This window comes from Hippichthys cyanospilos, chromosome 19, assembly GCF_059441005.1.
Source record: "Hippichthys cyanospilos isolate Australia breed blue-spotted pipefish chromosome 19, RoL_Hcya_1.0, whole genome shotgun sequence".
Classification (NCBI taxonomy): domain Eukaryota; kingdom Metazoa; phylum Chordata; class Actinopteri; order Syngnathiformes; family Syngnathidae; genus Hippichthys; species Hippichthys cyanospilos.
The window spans coordinates 4,416,197-4,439,709 of NC_142387.1; the positions used below are offsets into that span (position 1 = coordinate 4,416,197).

Consider the following 23,513-nt stretch of genomic DNA (forward strand, 5'->3'; position numbering starts at 1 on the left):
CTATGCCAAAGAGTGAGGAGCTTTTCAAAAGAAGAGCTTAGGTAGAATTGTCAACCAAAATCAAAACGAAGTAACATCTCACATCAAATTAATGAAGGTAAAAAAACATTATAAGACATTTGAGGTAAACCATAACCACAAAATGATCATAAGTTTGTTATGACATACTCACACAAACTTTATTTCGAAATTAAATTCTTGCGCTTTAGGTTTCTACAGCTACATCACAAGCTCGTACAACACGTCACGCGAGTGGGAAAGGCATGCTGGATAATGTAGTGTGCCAAATTTTACCCATAATGCAATAGCATTAGGTTAGCAGCAGGCGGGGAAAAGAAAACCCCTCACATGGAGTGAATTGTCCTATTATAGTTGTAGGTTTTCGGTATTTGAATGGAATAAGCGTGGCCGAGACCGTGAAAAACAGCCGGACTGCAGTGACCTTGTTTTGAAATCATGGTGCATGTACATTTTTTTTATAAATATAGGCTAAACTAGTACGACTCTGGCCCACACGCGGGCATTTCTACGAAGCTAACTTGCCGGGCAACGCGGTGTTGCTCACTGCTGCTCTGCTAATGTGGCTAAAATACAGAGTTGGACTTGCTGGTTTTTAATGCTTAAGCTACAATGTCTGGATTTAACTTCGGGACGGGAACACTCGGGTCCACCAACACTGGAGGGGGCTTTGCATTCGGAACAGCAACCAGGTAATCGGAACGAATGCGACTTAGCTAATATTAGCGTAGCGTAAGCAGACAACATTCGTCCGGTCAGATTTGCGCTACTTCACAAAATATCAAAAACTCACGCGAGACTTTCACGAGGGAGACGTCATTGTGTGTCATTAGAAAAGATCTATCCAAATATTAGAATTGTCCTGATAACGTCTCCAAGTCAACATAACGTGATGTGACGATAAGTGAACTGGTGACTGACGAGCATGTCCCACCCTGTTGTTGTTGCTTCAAGTGCACCTGCGGCCAGTACAGGTGGCTTCTCGTTTGGTAATGCCGCCGCCATCCCTGCCTCGACCACCACCACGACCCCATCCCTTGGTCTCTTTGGTCAGAAAACTTCTGGAGGGTTTTCATTCAACGCGCCAGGTTAGTCACGCCACTGAAAAGCCTCTCTCTTTAGGTGTGTAATGGTAGTTGTATTGTTTGTCCTGTATGTGTAAAATCTCCATATGTATGCAGTCCTTTTATGCTGTTCCAACTTCAGATTTTTACTGAGGTGCATGAAGGACGGGTTGTTCTTGCACAAACCTCACATTAACGTATTAAAATGCTTGCTGTCTTACACCTTCCCGACTGTGTTAGTCGTATTTCTTTCCAGCTCAAAACACGTTAAAATGTAAAAAAAAAAAAAAAAATCTGCTGGGCTTAACTGTACATCAATACATTTAAAAAATGCACGCCATAAATTAATGGGATTCCTGCACAATTCTGAACTGGGTGTGCAGCAATGACCAGGACGATTGGATGCAGGACCTCTGGATGATGGAAACATCCATTCCATCCTGTACTTATCATTCCAGATCGGCTTTAGCAGGGAACTCCACAGCTGTTTTTATTTTCATGTACAAGTAATACCTAAAAGCACGTTTTGCCACTTGCCGTCAACTGAAAAATTACTTGTACTCTGGGCTCAGGTAATGATGACCTATCACCTGATTGGTTGATATCCCAGCCTTGAAGACTGTGGGCCCCATCATGCTAAACATCCCATTAGTGGTTCTAGACAAAATATTTAACTATTACTTCGGAAAATGGCTAAAAAGTTTATTTGACATCACTGTGATCTCAAGACTTATCTCTGTCTCAAGACAAGAAGGAAACATTTTACTTTATCTGTCAATTTATTTGCCCTGCTATTGTGGGAGGCGTTACTACACACAACACAGCAATTGCCAGATTTTTTTTTCAGGTGGCTAAATATGACAATAACTCAAGGGACAAACTGTGATAGAGTATATCTTGCATTTTGCTTATAGTCCAGTCATTAAAAAATGGCGGATATGTCTGATGACACACATTGCATACTCCTATGTGTGTACAAATTGTGTTCTGGGATCTATCATGCTGGTCTATTTCAATTTGAATGCTACCTGAAGCATGTAAACATATTTTTTGATTTCAGGAGCTGCTGCTGCTGCTCCCACTGCTGGATTAACATTAGGTGAGGGTGTGGTTGATGGGCCCCAAATCTAGCTTTACTTAAGCCACAGAAAATAACAAAATTTCCTGTCTTTGTCCAGGTGCCCCAGCTTCTACGACAGCCTCAACCGGCTTCAGCCTAACATTCAACAAACCCACTGGCTCAGCTGCCCCATTCTCCCTCACCACAGCTACCACCAGCTCCGCGCCTGCCCCGGCGGGGGCAGGTTTGACATTTGGCTCTGTCCTGACGTCAACAGCGTCGCAGCAGCCCGGGGCGACAGGCTTCTCACTCGGCCTTGGCAGCACCACAACCACGACGGCTGCTGCAACGGTTCCTTCATTGGGCGGGGGTCTCTTTTCCAGCACGGTGGCTACAGGTGAGCAAACATGCAATGTGTCAAAACAAGTGTGGTTTATGTTATTTCCACTAATCTGTTCAATATATCTTCCAGGTTTGGGTCAGACTACTCTTGGAGGAGGAGGGGGCTTAACATTTGGTTCTTTAATAAGCACCTCCACAGCAGCGACAGCAGCCCCTGCTCCCAGTATTGGCTTGGGGGGAATTGACTTCAGTACCTCCTCTGATAAGAAGAGTGACACCTTATCTGGAGCCAATGCGCAGTAAGTCATGTTGACTAGTAGGGTTGGTCATCGTTTTATTTTGTACAATTCCATCTCTTCAGTTCAATTCCTGTTTCTGACTGATCAATTCCGATTCTTCCAGGGGAGGTGACCAAAATTGTTGGTTTGCATGAAATCATCAGAACTTCTGGGGTGCTAATAATTCTGACGTTATTTGATATAAAATAAATATTTCATAATGTAGGCTGTTTTCCCTCCACTGATTAAATGCACTTGAAATAAAGGTTTTCATTGTTATTTTGTTCCTATACAGTATTATTTGAGAGGGGCAATTAAAAAAACATTTTAAATAGAGATGAGTATTAATAAGGAGGGAACTGTATGCCTTTTCTCAACACTGTCTGCTTTCTCTAAGGGACAGTAAAGTGTTGAAGGATGAGAACCTGCCTCCCGTCATTTGTCAAGATGTTGAGAATTTCCAGTAAGTATACAGTAAATCAGAATTGCATCCACTGTGCTTTTTATTTACATAGTCTTAGACTAGGTTTACACTGCAGCCTGAAGTGACCCAATTTCATTCTTTTTTTGGGGGGGGGTTTGTGTTGTTTTTTTTTTTGCGCCCCTATCTGACCTGTATCTGATCGTTTGATTACAGTGTGAATGGAATACGATTTTTAATCCCCCCCCCCCCCAAATGTGACTGAGGCCACTTGGGTATTGTGGTACCAAATCCCGCTACGTAGCTGATCTTTTGACATGCCACTTAAATCTGAACGGCCAGGTCACATTCACCCGACTCACACGTAACAAACAAATGTCACAAAGGCGTAAGCAGGTTGGAAAAACCAGCGGTATCAGCGTATGAGGCAAAGACGACTCAATGAAGGGAGAGTGATCTGTGTTTTTTGTATTTTTTGTATTTCTTGCTCTTGCTCCACATTGGGGGGCAAATACATTATATTTTTAAATCATTTTATCTTGAAATAACTAGAAACTGATAGAATTAATCACCAACGTAGAAGTAAAGAAAGGCACACATTTTTGCTTTACTTTTACCAACAATTGCCCATTTGCATATTTTCAGTATTTGTTAATCAAAATACTTTGATTGTAAAAGTTGTTTTTTTTTTTCTTTCTAGAAAGTTTGTCAAAGAGCAGAAACAAGTTCAGGAGGACATCAGCAGGATGTCGTCCAAGGCCATAACCAAAGTCCAGGATGACATCAAGACTCTCAAGCAGCTTCTATCTGTCAGTGCCAGTGGCCTACAACGCCAGGCTCTGGCCATTGACAAGCTAAAACTGGAGACGGCACAGGTAGTGATACAGAAAAAAATACATAACAACAACACCCCCCCCCCCACACACACACACACACACACACACACACACACACACTTGATCTTTAAGGGGTTACTAATACTAATGTGCAGTTTAGACCACTCAAGTTATATTATGCTACATGCATTAAAACTGATATGTTTGTGTATTGAAATGTCAAATGCCAGTCTTTAATATGAATCTTGAATACTTAAAAAAAAAGCTTTTATTCACCCTTGTTTCTCAATTAAGGAGTTGAAAAATGCTGACATTGCACTTCATACACAAAAGACACCCCCGGGACTTCAGCATGAAAACACTGCTCCATCAGAGTAAGTAGCCCATGGTATCCTTATTTTAATCATGTTTCTGAATACATTGTAAAAAAAAAAAAAAAAACATTTATTTCCTTTTAGTTATTTCCGCTGCCTGGTTGAGCAGTTTGAGGTGCAACTGCAGCAGTATCGAAAGCAGATTGAAGAGCTGGAGAACCACTTGACCACCCAGAGTAGTGGCTCTCACATCACCCCTCAGGGTCAGAGGCTCTAAAACACAAAACTGCATCATATGATGTTTATTCTCTTAACCCTTTTTTTCAAAAATCTGGTACCCAGATCTGACCATGGCCATGCAGAAGTTGTACCAGACATTTGTTGCACAGGCTGCCCAGCTCCAGTCTGTCCATGAGAATGTGAAGGTCAGCATAAACACTTTCAAATGACTGAATTACTGTTTATGCAGGCATGTGACATACACAAGAAATGACCTGATCTTAGTTATCTTTGCCTATGCTTAGTTGATATAGTACTTTTCAGATTCCAAGTCACTGTCTCAACATCTGTTTTTGTTGAAATCCAAATTGTTAAATTTTTAAAGCATAATCATTCGTTTTAGACTATCCTAAAATCATATCTATACAGTGCACTTTTTGTGGAGTACATTTAGTACATTTTTTCACAAGAATGAAGAAAGAAGTAACCCACAGTGTAATAAAACTAAAATGAAGTAATGTGCCTTATTCACACTTTGAGGTAATTTTGTGTATGATATTGTTTCTTGCAGTAGTACTATATTTTTTTCACAAAATTCTTATTGGTCGCTATCCAAATACTACTACATTGACTAACAGTAAAATACACTTGGGTACTAAAGGGTGCCAAAAACATGTGGTATTCTTGAAATATGTTTAGTATTATTTTGAACCTCTAACCTTATGCACATAAAGTTAGAAAATTTACATGATTCCTTTGGAAACGTATTGCACAAACGTTAATATAACTTCTAAACACACTTTCTAAAATATTAAATGTCGAGACAAGCATAAGATAGTTAAATGAACATGAACTGCACAAAAGTTTTGTGTGTACTATATTTGATTAAGGATTAAACCACTGTTAACATCAACCCACTGGTATGCTGTATGATCATTTAATTAGTAGTATTTTACTCCCACATACCACTAGAGGGGGCTTGATACCACAAGTGGTCCTAATACCACTCTTGAGAATGTCTGCTTTAGTAGTCATATACTTGAGGATGTTCTCTTATGAAACAAGTTTTCAATTAAACATCTTTGTCATTATTATCACACCTATTTACCGACACGAATACTCTTTTATGGTGTAGTCACATAGAAAAATTAAAACATCCTTGTGAATTTGTATGTGTTGATGCTGAGTTAAATTTCCATAAGATATACCAAGTGCGCTTTGAACCTTTCTATGGTCGGGGGAATTTGTATTTTAGATCTTGAAGCACCAATACCTCTCCTACCGCCGGGCCTTTTTGGAGGATTCGACCGACGTCTTTGAGTCCAAACGGGCGTCCAACAGAAAGTGGCAGAGCACGTCGCGTGTTACCACCGGTCCGGCCCCGTTTTCAAGTGTGCCAAATGCTGCAGCGGTGGCCATGGCAGCCACACTGACCCAACAACAGCAGCCAACTCCAGGTCTGACTGCCTACAAGTTTTAGAATGTTCTCATCTCGTTTGAAGGGTTGGAATGTGTACCAGTTATTTAAAATATATACTTATATTGGGTTGGAAAAAAAGGGAGGAAAACTAAAAGAAAAAAATAATCTTGGTTGCAGATCCTTGTTGGTCTTGGTTGTATACTTAGAATTAGCTAGAAAAAAAGGGAAATGGGGGAACAGAGTTTCTCTAAAGTTTTCTGCCTTACTATCACATTTCTGACACCTCACTTTACGGGCTGGATTAATTTCATGTTATCTAATGCGCCTTATCTTACAATATCCATTTCTGCACCTGGAGACTGGAGTAACCCTGATAAATTGTTCCAGAATCTGTCAAATGGCCAATAATATAGAAAATTACAATATTAACAATTTCGCTTTCTTATATGTTCTAGTTGAATTCACCGAATCAGTATTAGTTAAGGATTTACTGTGTGATTTTTATGTATTTGCGAGTGAATGTGGACGTTAACTGCAGTGAGGCAGCTGCTTTAGTTTGTGTTGTTACTGACCATAAGACTGATTTTAATAAAGTTTGATCTATTTTCTAAATACCATATTAAAATGTGGTTCTGAAGCATGCCTCCTCTGCTGTACAGGGTCTGGCCAGTAATAGGCATCTCTTAAAAAAGTAGTAACTCAACACTTATTTTTGCCAAGATCTTTTTATTAGTGATGCAAGCATTTTTCCAAGAATCAAAGTTGATTGAAAGCATTTTTCCAAGAATCAAAGTTGATTGAAACCAGTAATGGCGTGCAGACAGGTTTTACTGGTATGCGCTGACAGGTTTTTAGATCTGAAACATACAAACCCAATATCTCGCAGTCTACATGTTTTTCCACTCTCCAAGCACTTCCGAGCCCAACTTCATGTGAATCCACTTTCAGCTTGTTTACTGTGACATCAGGGGACACTAGTGTTAGTGTACTTATTTATGACTTTACAGACAAGAATCAGCAAACAATGTACATGGTATCAAGCAATATTGCACTTTGGAGGGGAGTTAAATCAGCAGCAACCTTTGTTCTTTGGTAGTTTTCAAATGTTTCAGCCAAAGCTTATTGTCCAGTAAAAAATGCACTGGTCTAAACCGCAACCTGAGCAATTCAGTGCAAACATTGATGTGACGACTTAAAGTACACAGAGTTGCTTAGCAATTTGAGCTCATTAAATATCGGAGCTTATTTTCTTACAGTATTTTATATCATGCTGCTTTTTGTGGAGGGTTAGGAGCGACAAAATATTTTTCATATTGTAATTTCAAGTATTTTGCTAGCCCTTCATAGCTTTCAAGACTGGAAGTCAGATATTTCTCACTCAGAAACGTTAAAATCGGTCTGTATTTACTTTAAAAGTACTTAGGTATTTAACCATACGACAAATATGTGGATAGTATTTGTCAACACATTTGTTTGAAAGCAGTTGCAAAAATACAGATGAATAGAATTAATGTCATGACGATTTGTTCCATAAATATTGGAGACTACCCCTTTGAAATGAAACAAGATGTGCTTTAAACTACAGATTTTTTACCTTTGAGTTTATAGTATATGCCTCCCACTTTTTGTGGGACCAAATGTAATTCAGTCATAGGTCAAATTGTCACTTTTCAATCCTTTATTGCAAATCCTTTGCAATCAATGAGCTTGATTTCTGAGACCCATAGACATTATTAGATGACAATGTATGCAGCTTCTGGGGGTCTGTGTTCTAGACATTAAGCAGTGTAAATTTGATTTATGATTTGATTTGTTGCATTATTTTTGGTTGTAATTCTTGCACCGCTCACCTGATTTGGGTGTAAATAACATCAAATTAATGTCGAATCTGCAGTTAAAATACGTGTATAAATGAGAATTGTGTTAATGTCCCAATATTTCTAATCCTGAGTAAATCTCTCAGTAATCCTGAGTAAATCTCTCAGTTTTGGGTTGAGTGTAACAGGCAAAACAAATGATCCACCAACTTTGCAGGGTGTCTGATGCCATTATTGTGATGTCAAGCATCTTCATCTCTGAAGTCAGCATACAATGTATTGCCTCAAGTAGAAACTAAAAGCAATATTCCAATTCACTTCACATTGTGACGTTATACAGTTTTCTGGAATGTAACATTAATTGCCATATTACAGAATCATTTAATAGAGTTTCTTAGTTTGGACTGTAGTATTATTCAATATTTATTGACTTGTTTACATGTGAATTATAGACAAACAACAACTTGTTGACGTACAGATTGTTGTTTAAACAGTGTGATACTTCATGGTGCTGGCCCAAAGCTTCTTTTACATTTGTGCCAATAGGTGTTAAAAGTCAAACGTGCCAAATGACTCAGGTGTACAAGCGAGTTATTGTCTTGGCTAAATTGTGAATCACTTTAGTTCTGTTACTTGCTTGAACTTGAAGTCATTATTGTGAACTGTTCAAAAAGTCTTCATTTTAAACAAAAAAGGTAGATTCCAGGATCAGTTTTACATTCTCGAATTAGGTGGCATTCGCAGAAACTAGGACACTGAAATAAGCTGTCCTGACATGGAGTACTTTTTTTTTTTAATAGTAAATTAAGATATCCTTTTAACTTGTCTTCCAGACATGTACTTGTCTTGACAATTACACTGGTTGTATTAGTGGTAACACTGTTTGGTACTTGAAGTCAGTCATTGCTAAGAGTATTGTGCATCTGTCACCTTGGCTAATTAAGACTGTTCCTTTTTATTTTTTAAATACATTTCTCCTTTATGTGGCTTCTTAAAGGCCTGAGTCAATTGATAAGAACCTGACACATTTTACGACGAATGAATGTGCATGACTTACATTAAAGCCAAAATTAATTATTTGAGAACACTGTTGAATATCAGTCTATACGGTGGTTTGAACTGCTGGTTAAATGTCTATTCAGTGGTTTGAACTGCTGGTTAAATGACCTGCAACTACTTCCATTAATTTATAACTGGGTAGGTTTTTTTCTTTTTGGTTTTTTGGGAAGTTTACAATGACTGGCAAGCAGCAGTCCTGAAATGCCAAATCTTTCTCTTATCTAACGCTTCAATGCTTTGACTTGTATTCAAACCATATAATCAATGCCTGTTGATACAGTATATTTAATATTATGGTGTGCCTTTTAAACTATATTCAATAACAATGTGATGCTTTTTTTTCTAACAGAAGCTAGTTCATTCACTCTGAAAATCTTGACTCTTTAGAAACTTGTCAAATGCAGTAGCAGTTAGTAACCCACTATCGATTATGTGCTAAACTTGTGTTTCTGTAAATTGAGTTGCATAATAAATTGACAATAAAACATTTTGTAAACAAAGAAATGGTTGTCCTTGTTTATTTTCAGTTGTAGCTAATTTTTTAGACACTATTTTTATGGCATACTGAGAAAGACAAGTTTTGGAGTGAAAGAACTAGCCACTTCTTTTCCGTAATAAAGTCAAAAGTAGCCATACAATTGATTTTTTATAACAGTGGTGCTTCCAAAGTTGAAAGACATAAACATACAATGGGGGAAAACATACTGCAAAAATTCAATCTTGACTTATGCAATATGATCAGTCAGCTGTGCTTTAGGACTATCGTGAGAGGCGGGTAGCATGATAGGGAGTGTATTTAAATCATCTCTAACTAGAATAAAGGAAGGAATATAGGAAGATTGGAATTTATATGTGCAGCATTGTTTTGAAATTTAGCAATAAGTATTAGGGTTTGGGTTCAATTTTGGATGTTCCACTGAGCAAACATAAATCATGCAAACTACCTTTATTTAATTTATTGCGTTTAGGGTTTTTTTTTTTTTCATTGTTGATCCGGTGAGTAGGCTAAGGTGACCCACTGTCAAAGGAAGCTTTAAAAGCAGTAAAGAAAACATCTCCTTGTGTGCCATAGGGAACCAGGCACCCTTGGGAGGAGGGTTTGGCAACCCCTTTGCCACAGCAGTGGGGACTAGTTTGGGCTCAACCACTTTGGGAGGTATTGCCTGAGCTTTTTCTCCTCCAAGTCTGATAGCGACTGAGGTGACTGTTGAGTCTGAGCTTGGCATATCACTTTCACCTTTGTGTATGCAGCATGTGCGTTCACACCACTAGAAAGCTGCTGCTGTATATTCATGCGCTTTTGGCACCTTTGGGCTGTCGGCTATTACGATACAAAAAAAAACCGCACAAACCACTAACCTGAAATGAAGAGTGGTCTTAACGCACACCAAGTGGAGTTACATGACGTTTCACTTTCCTCCCGTTTGGCCTTTGCTTTGCCATGCTGTGTGCTTTCAGTGAAGTCCATGCTAGCTTGTTCATTCACCTTAGGACCCGACTGACTGCCGTTGTCTCACTCTTCTACAGGTTTTGGTGCAGGGCCAGGATTTGGTGGGGTGGGGACTGGGGGTTCTTCTTTTGCCTTCGCCGCCACCACAAAGCCCACAGGAGGCAGCCTGAGTGCAGGTACATGTGGACTGAAACTCCTCCCACATGATTCGCTAGCATGATGGGCATTGTGTGTGTGTCTTTGTGTGTTAGACCGTTAAGTCCCCCCCACCCCCATCCCCCCACACACATTTTTGATATATATTCCAAATGCTATATATATATATATATATATATATATATATATTTTTTTTTTTTTTTTAAACAAGAGTACCTGTCAATTTCCCCCATTCTGACTGACCCTCGAGCATTTTTTCCCCCCATCTTAATGATCAAACCCCCCCAAAAAATTGCTGGCGTCAATTATCGATGACAGTCATATTTCAGTTTTTCTGTCTTTTTACATCAATGGTTCTCCAAGTGTTATTGAACTTGAAATAAAAATAGCTAGTCCATCCTCAGACATGAATACTGCCATTCATCTAAACTAGGGCTTTTCAATTATTTTTTGCAATACCAGTGATCACATATAAAATCCTTTTCGATAAAACGTGTTTAAGTATACCTAAAATTGTATCTTTTTTAACATTGACAAAGGGAAAAAGCAATAGAAATCAATTTTCAAAAAAATGTACTAACCCTAACTTTTCAGGGTTTATATAGGTTACTAGTCTGACCCTGAAAAGAATTGAAGTGCCTGAAATAAAAAAAGTCTTCATTTCAACTCAAAACATTTTTGACCAAGCTGTTTGATGTAAAAAAAAAAAAAATAAAAGATTTTTTTTTGTAAACCATTAATCATTGTGATTTATATATTTCAAAAAAGTGTTTCTCAACAGCAATTTAAAAAGTGTATAACTCCCACACAAGTGCAACTACATCATCTGGTGCCATGCATGTGCAAATACACTTCACACGGCAAAAACACTAAGATCACTGAAATACTTTGTAACTGGTAAGTGTGAAAATATTCGAGTGAAAATATTCTGGTGGAGGCTAGGTTATGGGTTGTTTTTTGATGTCTGGCAACAGGGTGTCTTCAATCTGCACAGCACAAGAAAGCACTAACCTTTTTTCTTTCTGAAGTTTTTCCATTTTCTGTTTGCTTTTTTCCAGGTTTTGGTGGTACCAACACCTCAGGCTTCAACTTCAGCAACCCTGGCATCAACCCGTCGGCCGGACTCACCTTTGGGGTCTCTAATCCGCCCACCGCTGGCTTTGGCACCGGAGCACCCCTGCTACAACTCAAGAAGCCCCCAGCCGGTAATAAAAGGGGCAAAAGATAGAAGCAAGAGAAGACCAGAAGAAGCTTATGGTTGAGCATTTGTCAAGTTTGGGATTTGTAGCTTCTTTTTTTTTTTCCTGTTATCCCAAAAAGCAAACTTGAGGGATGTTTTAGCATTGGAAATTGGTCTGGAATTTCCTGTCCTTCATTATAGTCCTCTGCCTTCCATTCCATTTCCATATTATGAACTTCTGTCTGCTGTGTTGGGTACCAAATGTGCCATTCATTTGGAACCAACATTATTGTGAAGCTTATGATTTAGGACCAAATCATTATGGACATTAACTTTAAGGAAATTATCACAAACTTGTGTACTGCAGTGTTTTGGGGAAGGCCAGCAGACTGAGTTTGGCTAATTTTTATCAAACGTTGCCAACTTTGCGTCCAGATAATTGAACTAGGTTTAATAGAAAGAGCCTTAATAGTTGGCCGCCTAAGAGTCCAGATAGGCATATTTTTATTTTTATAACAAAGAGGTATGAGAGAAAATAATAAAAAAAACAGATAAAAAGCATTCTGTTAGTCAGTGAACATTGATAACTTTTTTTTTTTTTTTTTGCTTCGGCATACCAATGCAAAATTTCAGTTAAATGAGTGATTTGCTGTATATTTCAAGACTATTGAAATATTAAGCGATGCATTGTGCATAATTCTTATGCTAAATTTTGTCCCAAAACTAATATGCATGTGTACAATTTTTGCTTTTGAGTTTTTTTGTTGTTGTTTTTTTTTTTGTCATTTCAGTCCATAATTACTAGTTGCGGCAGTTTTCTTTTCCAATCACTGTATTGCTATTTTAAAAAAAAAAAGTTTGATAATTAACTTTCCTATAAGATGTTTTGCAGCATCTCACCAATAAATTTTTGCAACAACGGTTACGTTTATCTGTGGTTTTATTCAAATGAGTCAAATGTTTATGCACTAAAAGCTAATTGCTGTGCAAATGCGTGATTGTAAAACTGTCTTTGTTCTGTTGTACAGTTTAAAAGGCTGCATTTTACAGAACGTGATTCATTTGCAAGATGTTGTACTCACCATGGTGGTAGGGGGCGACATTGTGCCGAACAACGGCGTGTTCGGTCGCTATGCAACCATGCTGTATTAGAGGATTTGGCGAGGCTAGCCCAAACTTGTTCAGCAATTCAAGGACTTAAAATCATTTTTGTTGTTTTCTTGGCAACATCCACCGCTCATCGACAGTCCAGGTAATATATTCCGTCCTATATATATCAGAATAAAACGCTTATTTGTATTGCAGTCCTTGTTTGAGCGCAACGTTTTAGGCTACAGTGACTGTGTTTATAGTACAAGCTATTTTTAAATAAAAAGAGTATAGTCTAAATCCAGCCGCAAATTCGTGATCTTTGAAAGGCTAATACTAGGTTTGGTACTTCACCCAACGAATTCCTTTTAAAAGTCGTCGACGGCTTAAGCTTGTTAAACCGACTGCTTAATATCAATCATTAGAATTAATCAAGATGAGCCGACGTGTCCATGACGTCACCGACGAAGTATCGCTTATCAAGGTAGTCGTGTATTGATTTAAAGTATTTCGTTACGTAACGAGACTGTCACCTGCACGCCTACTTGTATACTTACCTGATGCCCAATGCCACCGTTGTACATTTCAATTATACTCTGTGTAGCAGTACTACGTTTTAGGTAAGTTATGAATGCACGGTTCCCTGAATTTGTTAACACATTGGGGAATGCTTTTGTGTTTGCAGCCATGCCTCCTCCAGAGACCATGTTCTGCTCCCAGCAAATCAAAATCCCTACGGGACTGCCAGAAGTTCTCAAAAATTTCACAAAAGCAGCCATCCGAACTCAGCCCAAAGACTTGTTGGTGTGGTCTGCAGCGTGAGTTTCTATTAGCTCTGCAAACTGTATTTTACATGATAGTGTGTTCCTTTATGCAGCATAACTACACAATAATCCCCGGTTTGACCTGTAAATCGTATATTTGCATTGATTGGCTTTAATTAGATCCCACGAGCTTCTTTGTCACTGCACGTTTGGCTTCCCTCCACAAATGAAGGATCGGGAAGGAATAATGATGGATTGTGTACCCCACTAGTCTGTTACTGGTCATTGAAGCTTAGCCGTGTTCAGACATTAGAATGAGTCAAATATTGAAAACAAACAATTTTAATGTCTCCTGGGATACAAAACGTGCTAATAAAGTGCAAACAATCTACTGCAGTGACGCTCCAACCACTTGGAACTCCCAAACCCCTTGACATTTGGAATTTAGCGCTTTTTCTTTCTTCAGCGTATAAAAAATTGAAAATTTGATTAATATATATAAAGAGAATAATAATGATAATAATGACAACAGTTTGGGCTGTCAACCTAAGTGTTACCATTATTATAACTTTTATAAAGTATTTATTGAAAAAATACTCCTGAAAGCTATTTTATTTTCTTCCCTTGGTGATGTATCTCTTCTAACTTTGCAACCAAACGTTGCGGATTTATTTGAGCTTATTTTGTATTTACTATTTGAATACCTATACTAATCACAAGTCTATTTTTGACAGCTATTTTGAGGCATTGGCTAAGGGAGAGATTCTGCCAGTTAAAGAGAGAATGGAGATGAATTTTGACAGCTACAAAAATGATTCTATGCTGACTCCAGGTCTGCTAAAGACACTTCACAAACAGGTAGGTTCATTTTGCTGTATGAGAACTAGTTGATTACTCGTACCTGTATCAGCCTGAAAAAAGTGGTATCGGACATCTCTACAATATAAATACCATCCATCCATTACCTTCAGCCGCTTACAGTATCCTCACAAGGGTCGTAGGCTTGCTGGTGCCTATCCCGGCTGCCTTCGGGCATAAGACAGGGGACATTCTGAACTGGTTGGCAGCCAATTGGAAGGCACACCGAGACAAACAACCATTCACGCACCCAATTACACCAAGGAAAATTTAGTATGTTCAATACACCTGTTATGCCATCCATCCATGTTTTTGGTGTGTGGGAGGAAGCCAGACTGCCCGGAGAGAACCCACGCAAGCTCGGGGAGAACATGCAAACTCCACACAGGATGGGCGGAGCCAGATGTATTCGAACTCGGGTCCCTTAACTGTGAGGCAGACGTGCTAACCAGTGCACCACAACCATGCCCATAATACAAATACAGTACATACAATATTATCATTTTGATTTTATAATGTAAACACCATTTTGTTTTGGCTATACAATCAAAGAAAAAAAACGTATGAATATCCAATATTTGACAAGTACTTTAAATGCACGGATCCAATATTTGACAAGTACTTTAAGTGCACGATGAATATAATATTTAAAGTATATAACAATGGATTAAAAAAAATTTCACTGAACTTAACGATAATTGATGCCTGGGGCTCTACTGTTTAGAACATTAAAATGAAAGCATATGAAAATACAATAGCCATAAACCCAACAGTATCACGTTGTTTTTTTTTCTTATATATATATATATATATATATATATATATATACAGTCGGCCCCCGGCTTACGAGCACCCTGATTTACGAACAATTCGCCTTACGAGCGTGGATCAGGAAGATTTTTGTCCTCCGCTTACGAACAAACCTCTCGCCTTACGAGCAATTCGACATGCCGGCCATTGAGTATGTAGAAATGTTCTCGTTTGATTGCATCAATAAATCAACAGTAGCGACATCATCAATCATCAGTAGATACTTGTGTCAGTAACGTGAACGCTATTGGTCTTACAACGTCACACTGACTGTCTCACTCACGGTGTCTAAATATATTACCATTTAAGTGTAGTGTTTGTACAGCTAAAGGGAAAAACAGCTGACATGAAATTAAATGTGCCGATTGCAGGACAAAGAATTGTCATTGGTTTAAATGTGTGTTTTTTTTTTTAATTAATTGTCAATACATTCCAACCGTTTAAAAAAAAAAAGTGCGAATAATTATCAGTCAGTCACGGAGATGCGAATATGCTATTGGTCGATTAAGGTCACCCGGTCTCACTCACGGAGATGCTATTGGCCGGCGTCACACGTCAATCACAGAAATGCCGATATGCTATTGGCCGAACGCCTTTATCTAGCTTGATGGGACAGGATGGAAGGAAGGAGAGAAAATTAGTGAAAAACGGAATGTTGTGAAGACTTTGCAAACTTTATCTGTTAGACACAGCTTCTAAAATTACTAGCAGCGGTAAAGAAAGAAATAAGAGGATGATGTTTTAGTATCTGCGTGATTTTCACCCTGACTGAAAGAGTTACTGTAACACTGTAAGACCAATAGCATATCGATCGCCGTGTTAACACTGAGCGTTGGACTCTGCCCCCCTCTGCTTACACCCAGCTCAAGTCTCATCGTTTCAAAGGTAAAAGCTATTTATTCATTGTATTTATTATATAATGCAAGTGTACAGCAGATTATGTCACTCAGTTTTAATATATGTATACAGTGTGTCGAAGGCTTCGGCGCGCGTTGCACGCATTCACGAATTAACATGGGTTTGGATTGCCCGCTATACGAGCAATTCGAGATACGAGCGTAGCCGCTGAACGGATTAAGTTCGTAACCCGGGGGCCCACTGTATGTATATATATATATATATATATATATATATATATATATATATATATATATATATATATATATATATATATATATATATATATATATATATATATATATATATATATATAATAACATTCATATTTTTGTGTTGTTTTTTGAGATTTGTTTATATTTTTCTGCTGTTCTTTAGTTGTCCACTGCGGAAACATGCGACAGAGAGACGTTGCAGGACAAATGGAAGGCTTTGTGTCTTCCTATGGAACAGCTGGAGAACATGCTGATACTGGGCAATTTCGGCATGGAAATCAACTGCATGGAGTTTTTTGCGCTGGGCTGCAGTGCTCTTGGAGATGTAAGATTTTTCCATTACATATTGCTTGATATTTAAAACTCAGTGTCATTTATTTAGAATTGTTTTGCTTTCATCTGGGTCTCTGGATTTAAAAAAACGGTGATTTTAATGCAGTCCACCCTTCTTCCGCCAAGTTTGCAATTCATTTTTAGAAAGTGTGTCTCATTTGGAGTCATGGGAGGTCTTCATGGGCAGTGACCTCCCATGACACCAACACTGAGTGACAGTAAATTTCAAGCATGGAGAACTCTTGCGAATGATGTGCTCAATGTGCGATGAGCTGGAAAAAGATGAAATACATGCTATTCAATACTTTGACCACATGAGGTCAGTCAAGGTCTGTCTTCAAGAAGCTTTTGTGTGTGTGCGTGCGTGTGCGTGTGTGTGTGTGTGTGTGTTCCGTGCTGTACTGTATATCTTTTCTGTTTTTTTTTTTTTTCTAGTCTCTCAAGGCCTCTCTCAAGGTGGCCTGTGAGATTCTGACTGAGGATGAGGAGGGAGGTGCCGCGAGGATCCCTTTTGAGATATTTTCATTGCTGTGCACCTACCTGGCTAACCTGGACTCAGAAATGCCGCAGGGCCACATCAACAGCTTCCTCACTAGCCTGGAGCCACAAGTGTAGGTTTTCTTCTGATGTTTTTGCATGGGGTGTATAACTTCCCGTTGGATTTATTTCAAGGTCCACATTATATTGTAAAAAAGTTTAAGGTAAAAAGTCCTGACTGAAATACATTTTCTTGAAAAATATGGTTTAAAAGTAAAAAATCCTGAAGCTCAAACATCATGACATGAGCAAAAAGTTGTCTTGATAACCACAGAACTTAATAATGGAAAGGCACTACTCAGTATAAAATTTGCCCAATAAAATTATTTCACTATTTATAAATACCATAACTTCTTCACAAACAAATGCGAACTTGAACATGACCAAAATGGTTTTTTTTTTTTATGCTAATAGCTGCATGGAAATGTCTGACAGCACACCTGCAATACTGAAGTGTTTTTTAACTATTCAAGTGAAAATTGATAATGTTCTGAATCTCACTTTACATTATAAACTCCACTGTAAGTGTCTTAGGTAACACCAATCAAATACTGTACATGACTATTCTACCTAAAAATGAATCAGAATTAAGATGCATTTATTTGATCCAAAAACATGACTTTATTTTCTGTGCCAGTGGTTAACTTCTAAATAAAGCGAAAGTTAATGACAATGTGAACTTAAAATATTGCATGGCGGATTTTAGATTTTACCCTTTATTCTTTTTTGGGTGGTGAAAATTGTCCCATATGTAATGTATAGTGTTTGCTAAACTCGAACATTCATTACAGCGGAGTAAGGCTAAACTGAAACACCACTGCTGCAACAAACAAGTTCAAATCAAATTAAAAGCTTACTATAACTGTTGTATTAATGTCCATACATTATTTGGTGTGCTTTTTTAAAGTTTACCTTCACAGCACACCTCTTTTTTTGGCAGAGCACGCCTGTTGTACTCACATCGAAACCTGGCAAGAGGCGGATTTGTTGTTTTTAATAAAATTAATTTGGGGACATTTTATATCTATTCTGAGTCGTAGTAAATGAAAAACTTGATTGTTGCGTGAATTGATTTTTTTTTTTTTTTTTGGCACACCTCTACAGTAGTCTATATGTGCTTTGTGATTGGTTACTGGCAAGCCCAGGGTTTGTCACCCAACGTCACCTGGAATAGCGCCTGTACAGATAGCCCTCATACACTGATCCACCCAAGTATTATCTTTTTTGCAACAGGACATTGAGAACATTCTGACCTCTGTCTGGTCCAAAAAATACCCAGTCACACTGGGGGTTGAACCAGGACCGGCGGCCTTTGATGGTTTTGTGAGATAGTGTCCTGACTTGTCACTTGCGCTGTCCTGAGAGCGAGAAGCAGAACGCAATTGTTTTTGGACTTCCTACATCAGCAGGAAAGAAAGATAAAATGACAAAAAGAAAAGAAAAGACAGCATTCTATTGATAAATCGGCCTAGCAGTGCTCTTCAAGTACGTTACCTGAATTGCTCCCGAATATGGGAGACCATCTTTGGGCCTGGCAGAGTTTTCTTCACCATTGCTCTGCTTTAAGTCATGTTGGAGCCCTTTAATGAGCAGCCACAGACAAAGTGGATCAATATAAACTGCCGAATGGGCTATCAAAAGTTTATCTTAATCGTCTTAGGCACAGATGACCAGTGTTGGGCAACTTGCTTCAAAACGAATGCATTATTTATTACTACTTCCTGTCATTCCAAAGTAATTAGTAAATTAGTAATTATAATATAACTATTTGAAATATAAGACATTACACGACTATTGCATTGCTTTTACATTACTCATAACATACCTGGAAATATGGATTTGACATTCTAAATGTAGCTCATTACGCCCATTACATATCCAGTGGAATGACCTTAAAGTAAAAGCAAACTTACATGCTCAGAATTATCCCAAAATAAATACAATTGCTCCAGGTGACTTGGAAGTGATGCCTAGGTCACTGGAAAAATAAATAAAAGTAAAACAAAAATGTAAAAATAAAGTGACCTAAACAAAATTCTGTGTATAGCAATATTCCAGTGCCATGAAGTCAACCAAATGAACTGCATACATGTAATCAACTGCTTCAAATATAATCAAATGGCTTAGGAGCATTTTTGGCGGAATACATAGTATAATGCATTTTAACAAGCGTTACTGTCATTTGTACAGAGTAATTTACCGATTTTTGTGTGTACAATAATCCCTCGTTTATCGCGGGGGTTACGTTCCAAACATAACACGCACAAAGTGAAATCTGTGAAGTAGCCAGCTTTATTTATTTTTTTATTTTATAATGCAATACTAAACTATAGAATAAAACCAAAAATCAAAACCTGTTTTAAAGCCCCAAATTTGTTTAAAACATTTTAATATAGTAATACAAAGTTGGAAACATTGCCACTCGCGTATTTCACAGTCCCAGCTATGCCTCTTCGTCCTGAACCCGCACATTGTTATGAGTAGTTGTTGAGCTCTTTCTTTTTCTGAGCAAGAAGATGTTTATAAACGGATATGCCCGGACATTGAATTAAAATGAAGCCTCTTATATCATGACAATACACGTGAAATTTCAATTTATTACAAAAGAAATCTAGGTAAAAGTCAGATTTCCAAAGCTGTGCATTTCTCCGTTGCTCTCAGTCGGCACACAGGCGTGTGCGTTTCCTCTCGGCACGCCTACGAGTTACGTGATTGGCTCACAGAGACCAAGCTGTCAATCAATGTGCTTACTAGCACGTTTGTAACGTGTGAGCTGAGCTGAGTGCACACAGGCACAGGAGAGACGATAGCAAGCTTTTGGATCCTCTTGCCTTTTGTAATAAAAACCAATACAGTACAGCGTCAATATTTTATTTCGAGACAACAGTAAAGCCTCTGACCCAATCAGGATTCGGAGCACAATGCGCTGTAGAAAAATATCCACCCTGTAAAAAATCCGAGAAGCAGCGAACCCGTGAAAGATGAACTGCCATACATCGAGGGATTACTGTAATGCCTTTCGCATTACAGCAAAAAGTAACACGTTACAGTAATTTCATTACCATATTTTCTGCACTATAAGGCGCACCGGATTATAAGGCGCACCCTAAGGCGCATTTTAAAACTTTTTCAATCACAATATAGTAATACTCAAAAGCAATAATAATAACTCAAATAATAACTCTAAACTCTCAATAGCAAAATAACTCAATGTCAATATGACCAAACTTGTTCAACTGTCAATACACAAAAGAATCAGGTAAATCTTTATCAGTTCATTCCCCATCTACGAATCCCAATCTCAATATTGATCCATATATAAGGCGCACCTGATTATAAGGCGCACCATCAGCTTTTGAAAAAAATTAAGGCTTTTAGATGCGCCTTATAGTGCGGAAAATATGGTACTTTTGTAATGCATTACCCCCAACACTGCAGATGACCTAGCAATGTATTAGGCAATCCTCTGCTGGCAAGTAAGGTGCTGTTCAACACTCATCCTTTTTTTTTTTTTGCTTTGTAAAGCCCCAAACACATCAAATGTGTTTCATTTAAGGTTGATAAACACACATACACATTGCTATATACACATACACATTGCTATATACGGGTGTTCGTCAGTTAAGAACCGATGGACAGTCCGTCAGCCCACCAAGTAAAACGTCACCTCTTGATTTAAATTGACTTTTAACACTTAAAAGCCAATTTTGAGCATTCTGCCTAACGAGTGTTTTATTTTCCCAAACATTTTCTCTGCTTATTCCAATTGTAAAGAAAAAAACAAAAACAAAACCTTAGTTCAAGTCAGTTGATTTTTCCGTGATGTCTTTTCAGGTCAATGGCACTCACTAGTTTCATTGCTGTCATTTAGAAACAAGATCAAATTGTAGCCATAATGCAAGATTTGTTGGAAAAGGAGAGTCCTTGCTAAGAAAAAAAGTTGTTAATTTTGGTGATATTTCTACACCTCCAGTAAAGGAATTAGTTTCCAGTCAAGATGTCCATCCACCAGAATCATGAAGGCACCACCACTATTAGTCATCCTCACTGAAGCAGCAAATACCCTGACTAACAAACGACAAAGGAACATAAACATTTCCACTGTTTATTTTTCTTTTGATAACATTTCAGCATTGGCAGAGGTCTTCACTTTACTCAGTGGTACTCTCAAATATAACATCTTCACAGAATTGCTAAAACAACGCCTAGTTGCTTATTTTGACAAGTGTATAAACAATCAAAAACTCAAAAGCTGTAATTGTGGCTCCAAAAGGCCTTTTGTATTTATTTTAATAATGAAACATACAAGACTACTCATAATATTTCTAAAAACCATGATGAACAGAATAGGGTCTTTTTTCTTTTTTTTTTTTTTTAACAAGAACTTTGCCAAATCTTTTTGTAGTTTAGGAAACATAACGTCATTGCAAAGAGGTCAGCGGTTTAGAAATCTTGGCCTAAGAGTGGACCTTGTTGCACAACCGCCACCAGTTTTTGAAAAACTGGACATCTCCAGAGATGTGACAAATGTGGCAATGTGGTGCAAAAGCGAGCTAATAGAAGAAAGCTAGTGAACACAAAAGGCCTCCTTATGGAGCCCTGCATGTTGTGCAATGTGGGAGAGCATGAATGAGGATTTATGTAACGTATAGAGATTTTAGTGGTCACTTTTTTTTTTTTGTCCACTGCTTGAACATTTTATTCAGGAATCTTTTTGATGCATTCTAGCATCTTCTTTTACAATATTGCTGATTTTCATAATGTAGTTATATTGCGTATTTTGTACTGGACTGCCAGATGTGTCCCTTTGTCTCAATAAGTTCATTTCAGATTCCATGGTTATCAACTTTCCCTTATTTTGTGGCATTAATAAAACAATACCAAAGAAAGTGTTGATAAACAGTATGATAAATGTAAGCTGCTCTCTGAGTTTAATTTAAAAAATGTTTACAGATTTTTTCAGAGCTTATATTTTGAATAAATGTGACATAAAAATCTCTTGCTACAGGAAACTGCAGTACGGCATGATCAAACCACTTGACTTCATCCATCGGGAAGATATGAATCCACCCAGAGTGTCATGAAACAGAAGTTGAGAAAAGCGGTGTCATGACTTTTGAGCGTGTAATATAAAAATGCCTGCCATTATATACTGAATGCAATTTAGTTACAAACAAGTTTTCAATTGTGGTGCTGTATTAAGTATCTGCAAGCTTACAAGAGGCAACTACTACGTATTTAGTTGTCAGTCAAGCCCAGCCCCTCCTGTAACCAGCTTATCTTCTTTGTGTACCGATGATGTCATCATCCTGGAATATTAGATGTTTAATTAATCACTGGGACAACACTAACAACTCATTTATTTCACAGTTAATCTCTCATTTCCATGAATTCAATAACTGTAAGATGTTGAAATGGGTGTATTAATTCACTCCACAGAAATTTGCATGTGCAAACAATATATGTACAATATTTATGCCTCAATTATTCATCCAGCTTTAGGAAGGTACTAACAATAAAAGAATCTATTTTCCTTGACTGTATTTTGAAATTGCTTTCAAACATCAGTACAAAATAAAGGGTCATTGTGAGCTGAGTCAAACTGGTTCATCGTTTTTGGATTGCAGCCGATGAACCATTATATTTGTCACAGCTAAACCAAATTAAATGTTTGCCCTTAGCTTCTTGACGGACCTTCGATTTGAATAATGGGAAGAGCTCAATATTTTGACATAATTAGCACTATAACGTGTTAGCTAAAACATACTGTACATAAAACATGTATATACAGAATCAATAAAGCGACAAGTCAGTCCATTGAAACATTGATTGTGCGTGCTTGTGTTTGTGTTGGAGCGGCTAAGGAGTGGGACTCATAGAGCTCTTTTTGAGGCCTCAGGTATGCAGCAGAAGACCACAGAGTGGGTTGTTTGGGCTGGAGGTGGCAAAATCCTGTTGCTCGGGTTAACGTCTGTAGATAAAAAAGGTGATTATGTCAAATTAAGTAAATCCAAGAAATGTCATGGTTTCTACACAAGCCAGTGTTATACATAGAAAAGTGCAAACCAAAGTAACTGGAGAAAACAAATGCAGTAACATGCGAACTCCATTGGTTTTTCGAGACAACGGGTTAGGGTTTAGGGTTAGGATTAGGGTTAGGTCCATAATTTTTCTGTCCGTCGGCAAAACATGTTTATCTGACGTTTTGCTGACTGAAAGAAACTGATAACCTAGACCATGAAATAGTACTTAGTGCTACATATTTCTCAGTAGAATTAGTGTAATGGTTGAGTTTTATGATAGTGATAGACTTAATAAAATAATTTTTACTTATTTCAGATTGAACTTTCTGCTATCATTTTCATTCACCAGGAAT

The 23,513-nt window shown here is 37.9% G+C and overlaps 2 protein-coding genes across 3 annotated transcripts; both read left to right on the forward strand.

Annotated features, from left to right (window-relative positions):
- The first annotated feature begins 319 nt into the window (after positions 1-319).
- nup58 (nucleoporin 58) lies at positions 320-12,553 on the forward strand. Of its 2 annotated transcripts, XM_088401739.1 has the most exons (14): positions 320-710; positions 973-1,106; positions 2,143-2,181; positions 2,261-2,539; positions 2,615-2,783; positions 3,160-3,225; positions 3,884-4,058; positions 4,314-4,393; positions 4,478-4,596; positions 4,676-4,758; positions 5,808-6,009; positions 9,921-10,004; positions 10,376-10,474; positions 11,513-12,553. In XM_088401739.1, the coding sequence occupies exons 1-14, from the start codon at positions 631-633 to the stop codon at positions 11,680-11,682; spliced, it is 1,779 nt and encodes a 592-aa protein (XP_088257865.1). In that variant the 5' UTR covers positions 320-630; the 3' UTR covers positions 11,683-12,553. The 2 variants fall into 2 exon arrangements, with proteins under 2 accessions (XP_088257865.1, XP_088257866.1); XM_088401740.1 differs by lacking the exon at positions 9,921-10,004.
- A 175-nt stretch (positions 12,554-12,728) lies between these two features.
- Positions 12,729-22,966, forward strand: ropn1l (rhophilin associated tail protein 1-like). Its single transcript, XM_088402093.1, has 6 exons — positions 12,729-12,886; positions 13,409-13,541; positions 14,222-14,345; positions 16,431-16,592; positions 17,036-17,211; positions 22,146-22,966. The coding sequence occupies exons 2-6, from the start codon at positions 13,411-13,413 to the stop codon at positions 22,219-22,221; spliced, it is 669 nt and encodes a 222-aa protein (XP_088258219.1). The 5' UTR covers positions 12,729-12,886; positions 13,409-13,410; the 3' UTR covers positions 22,222-22,966.
- Positions 22,967-23,513: the final 547 nt, after the last annotated feature.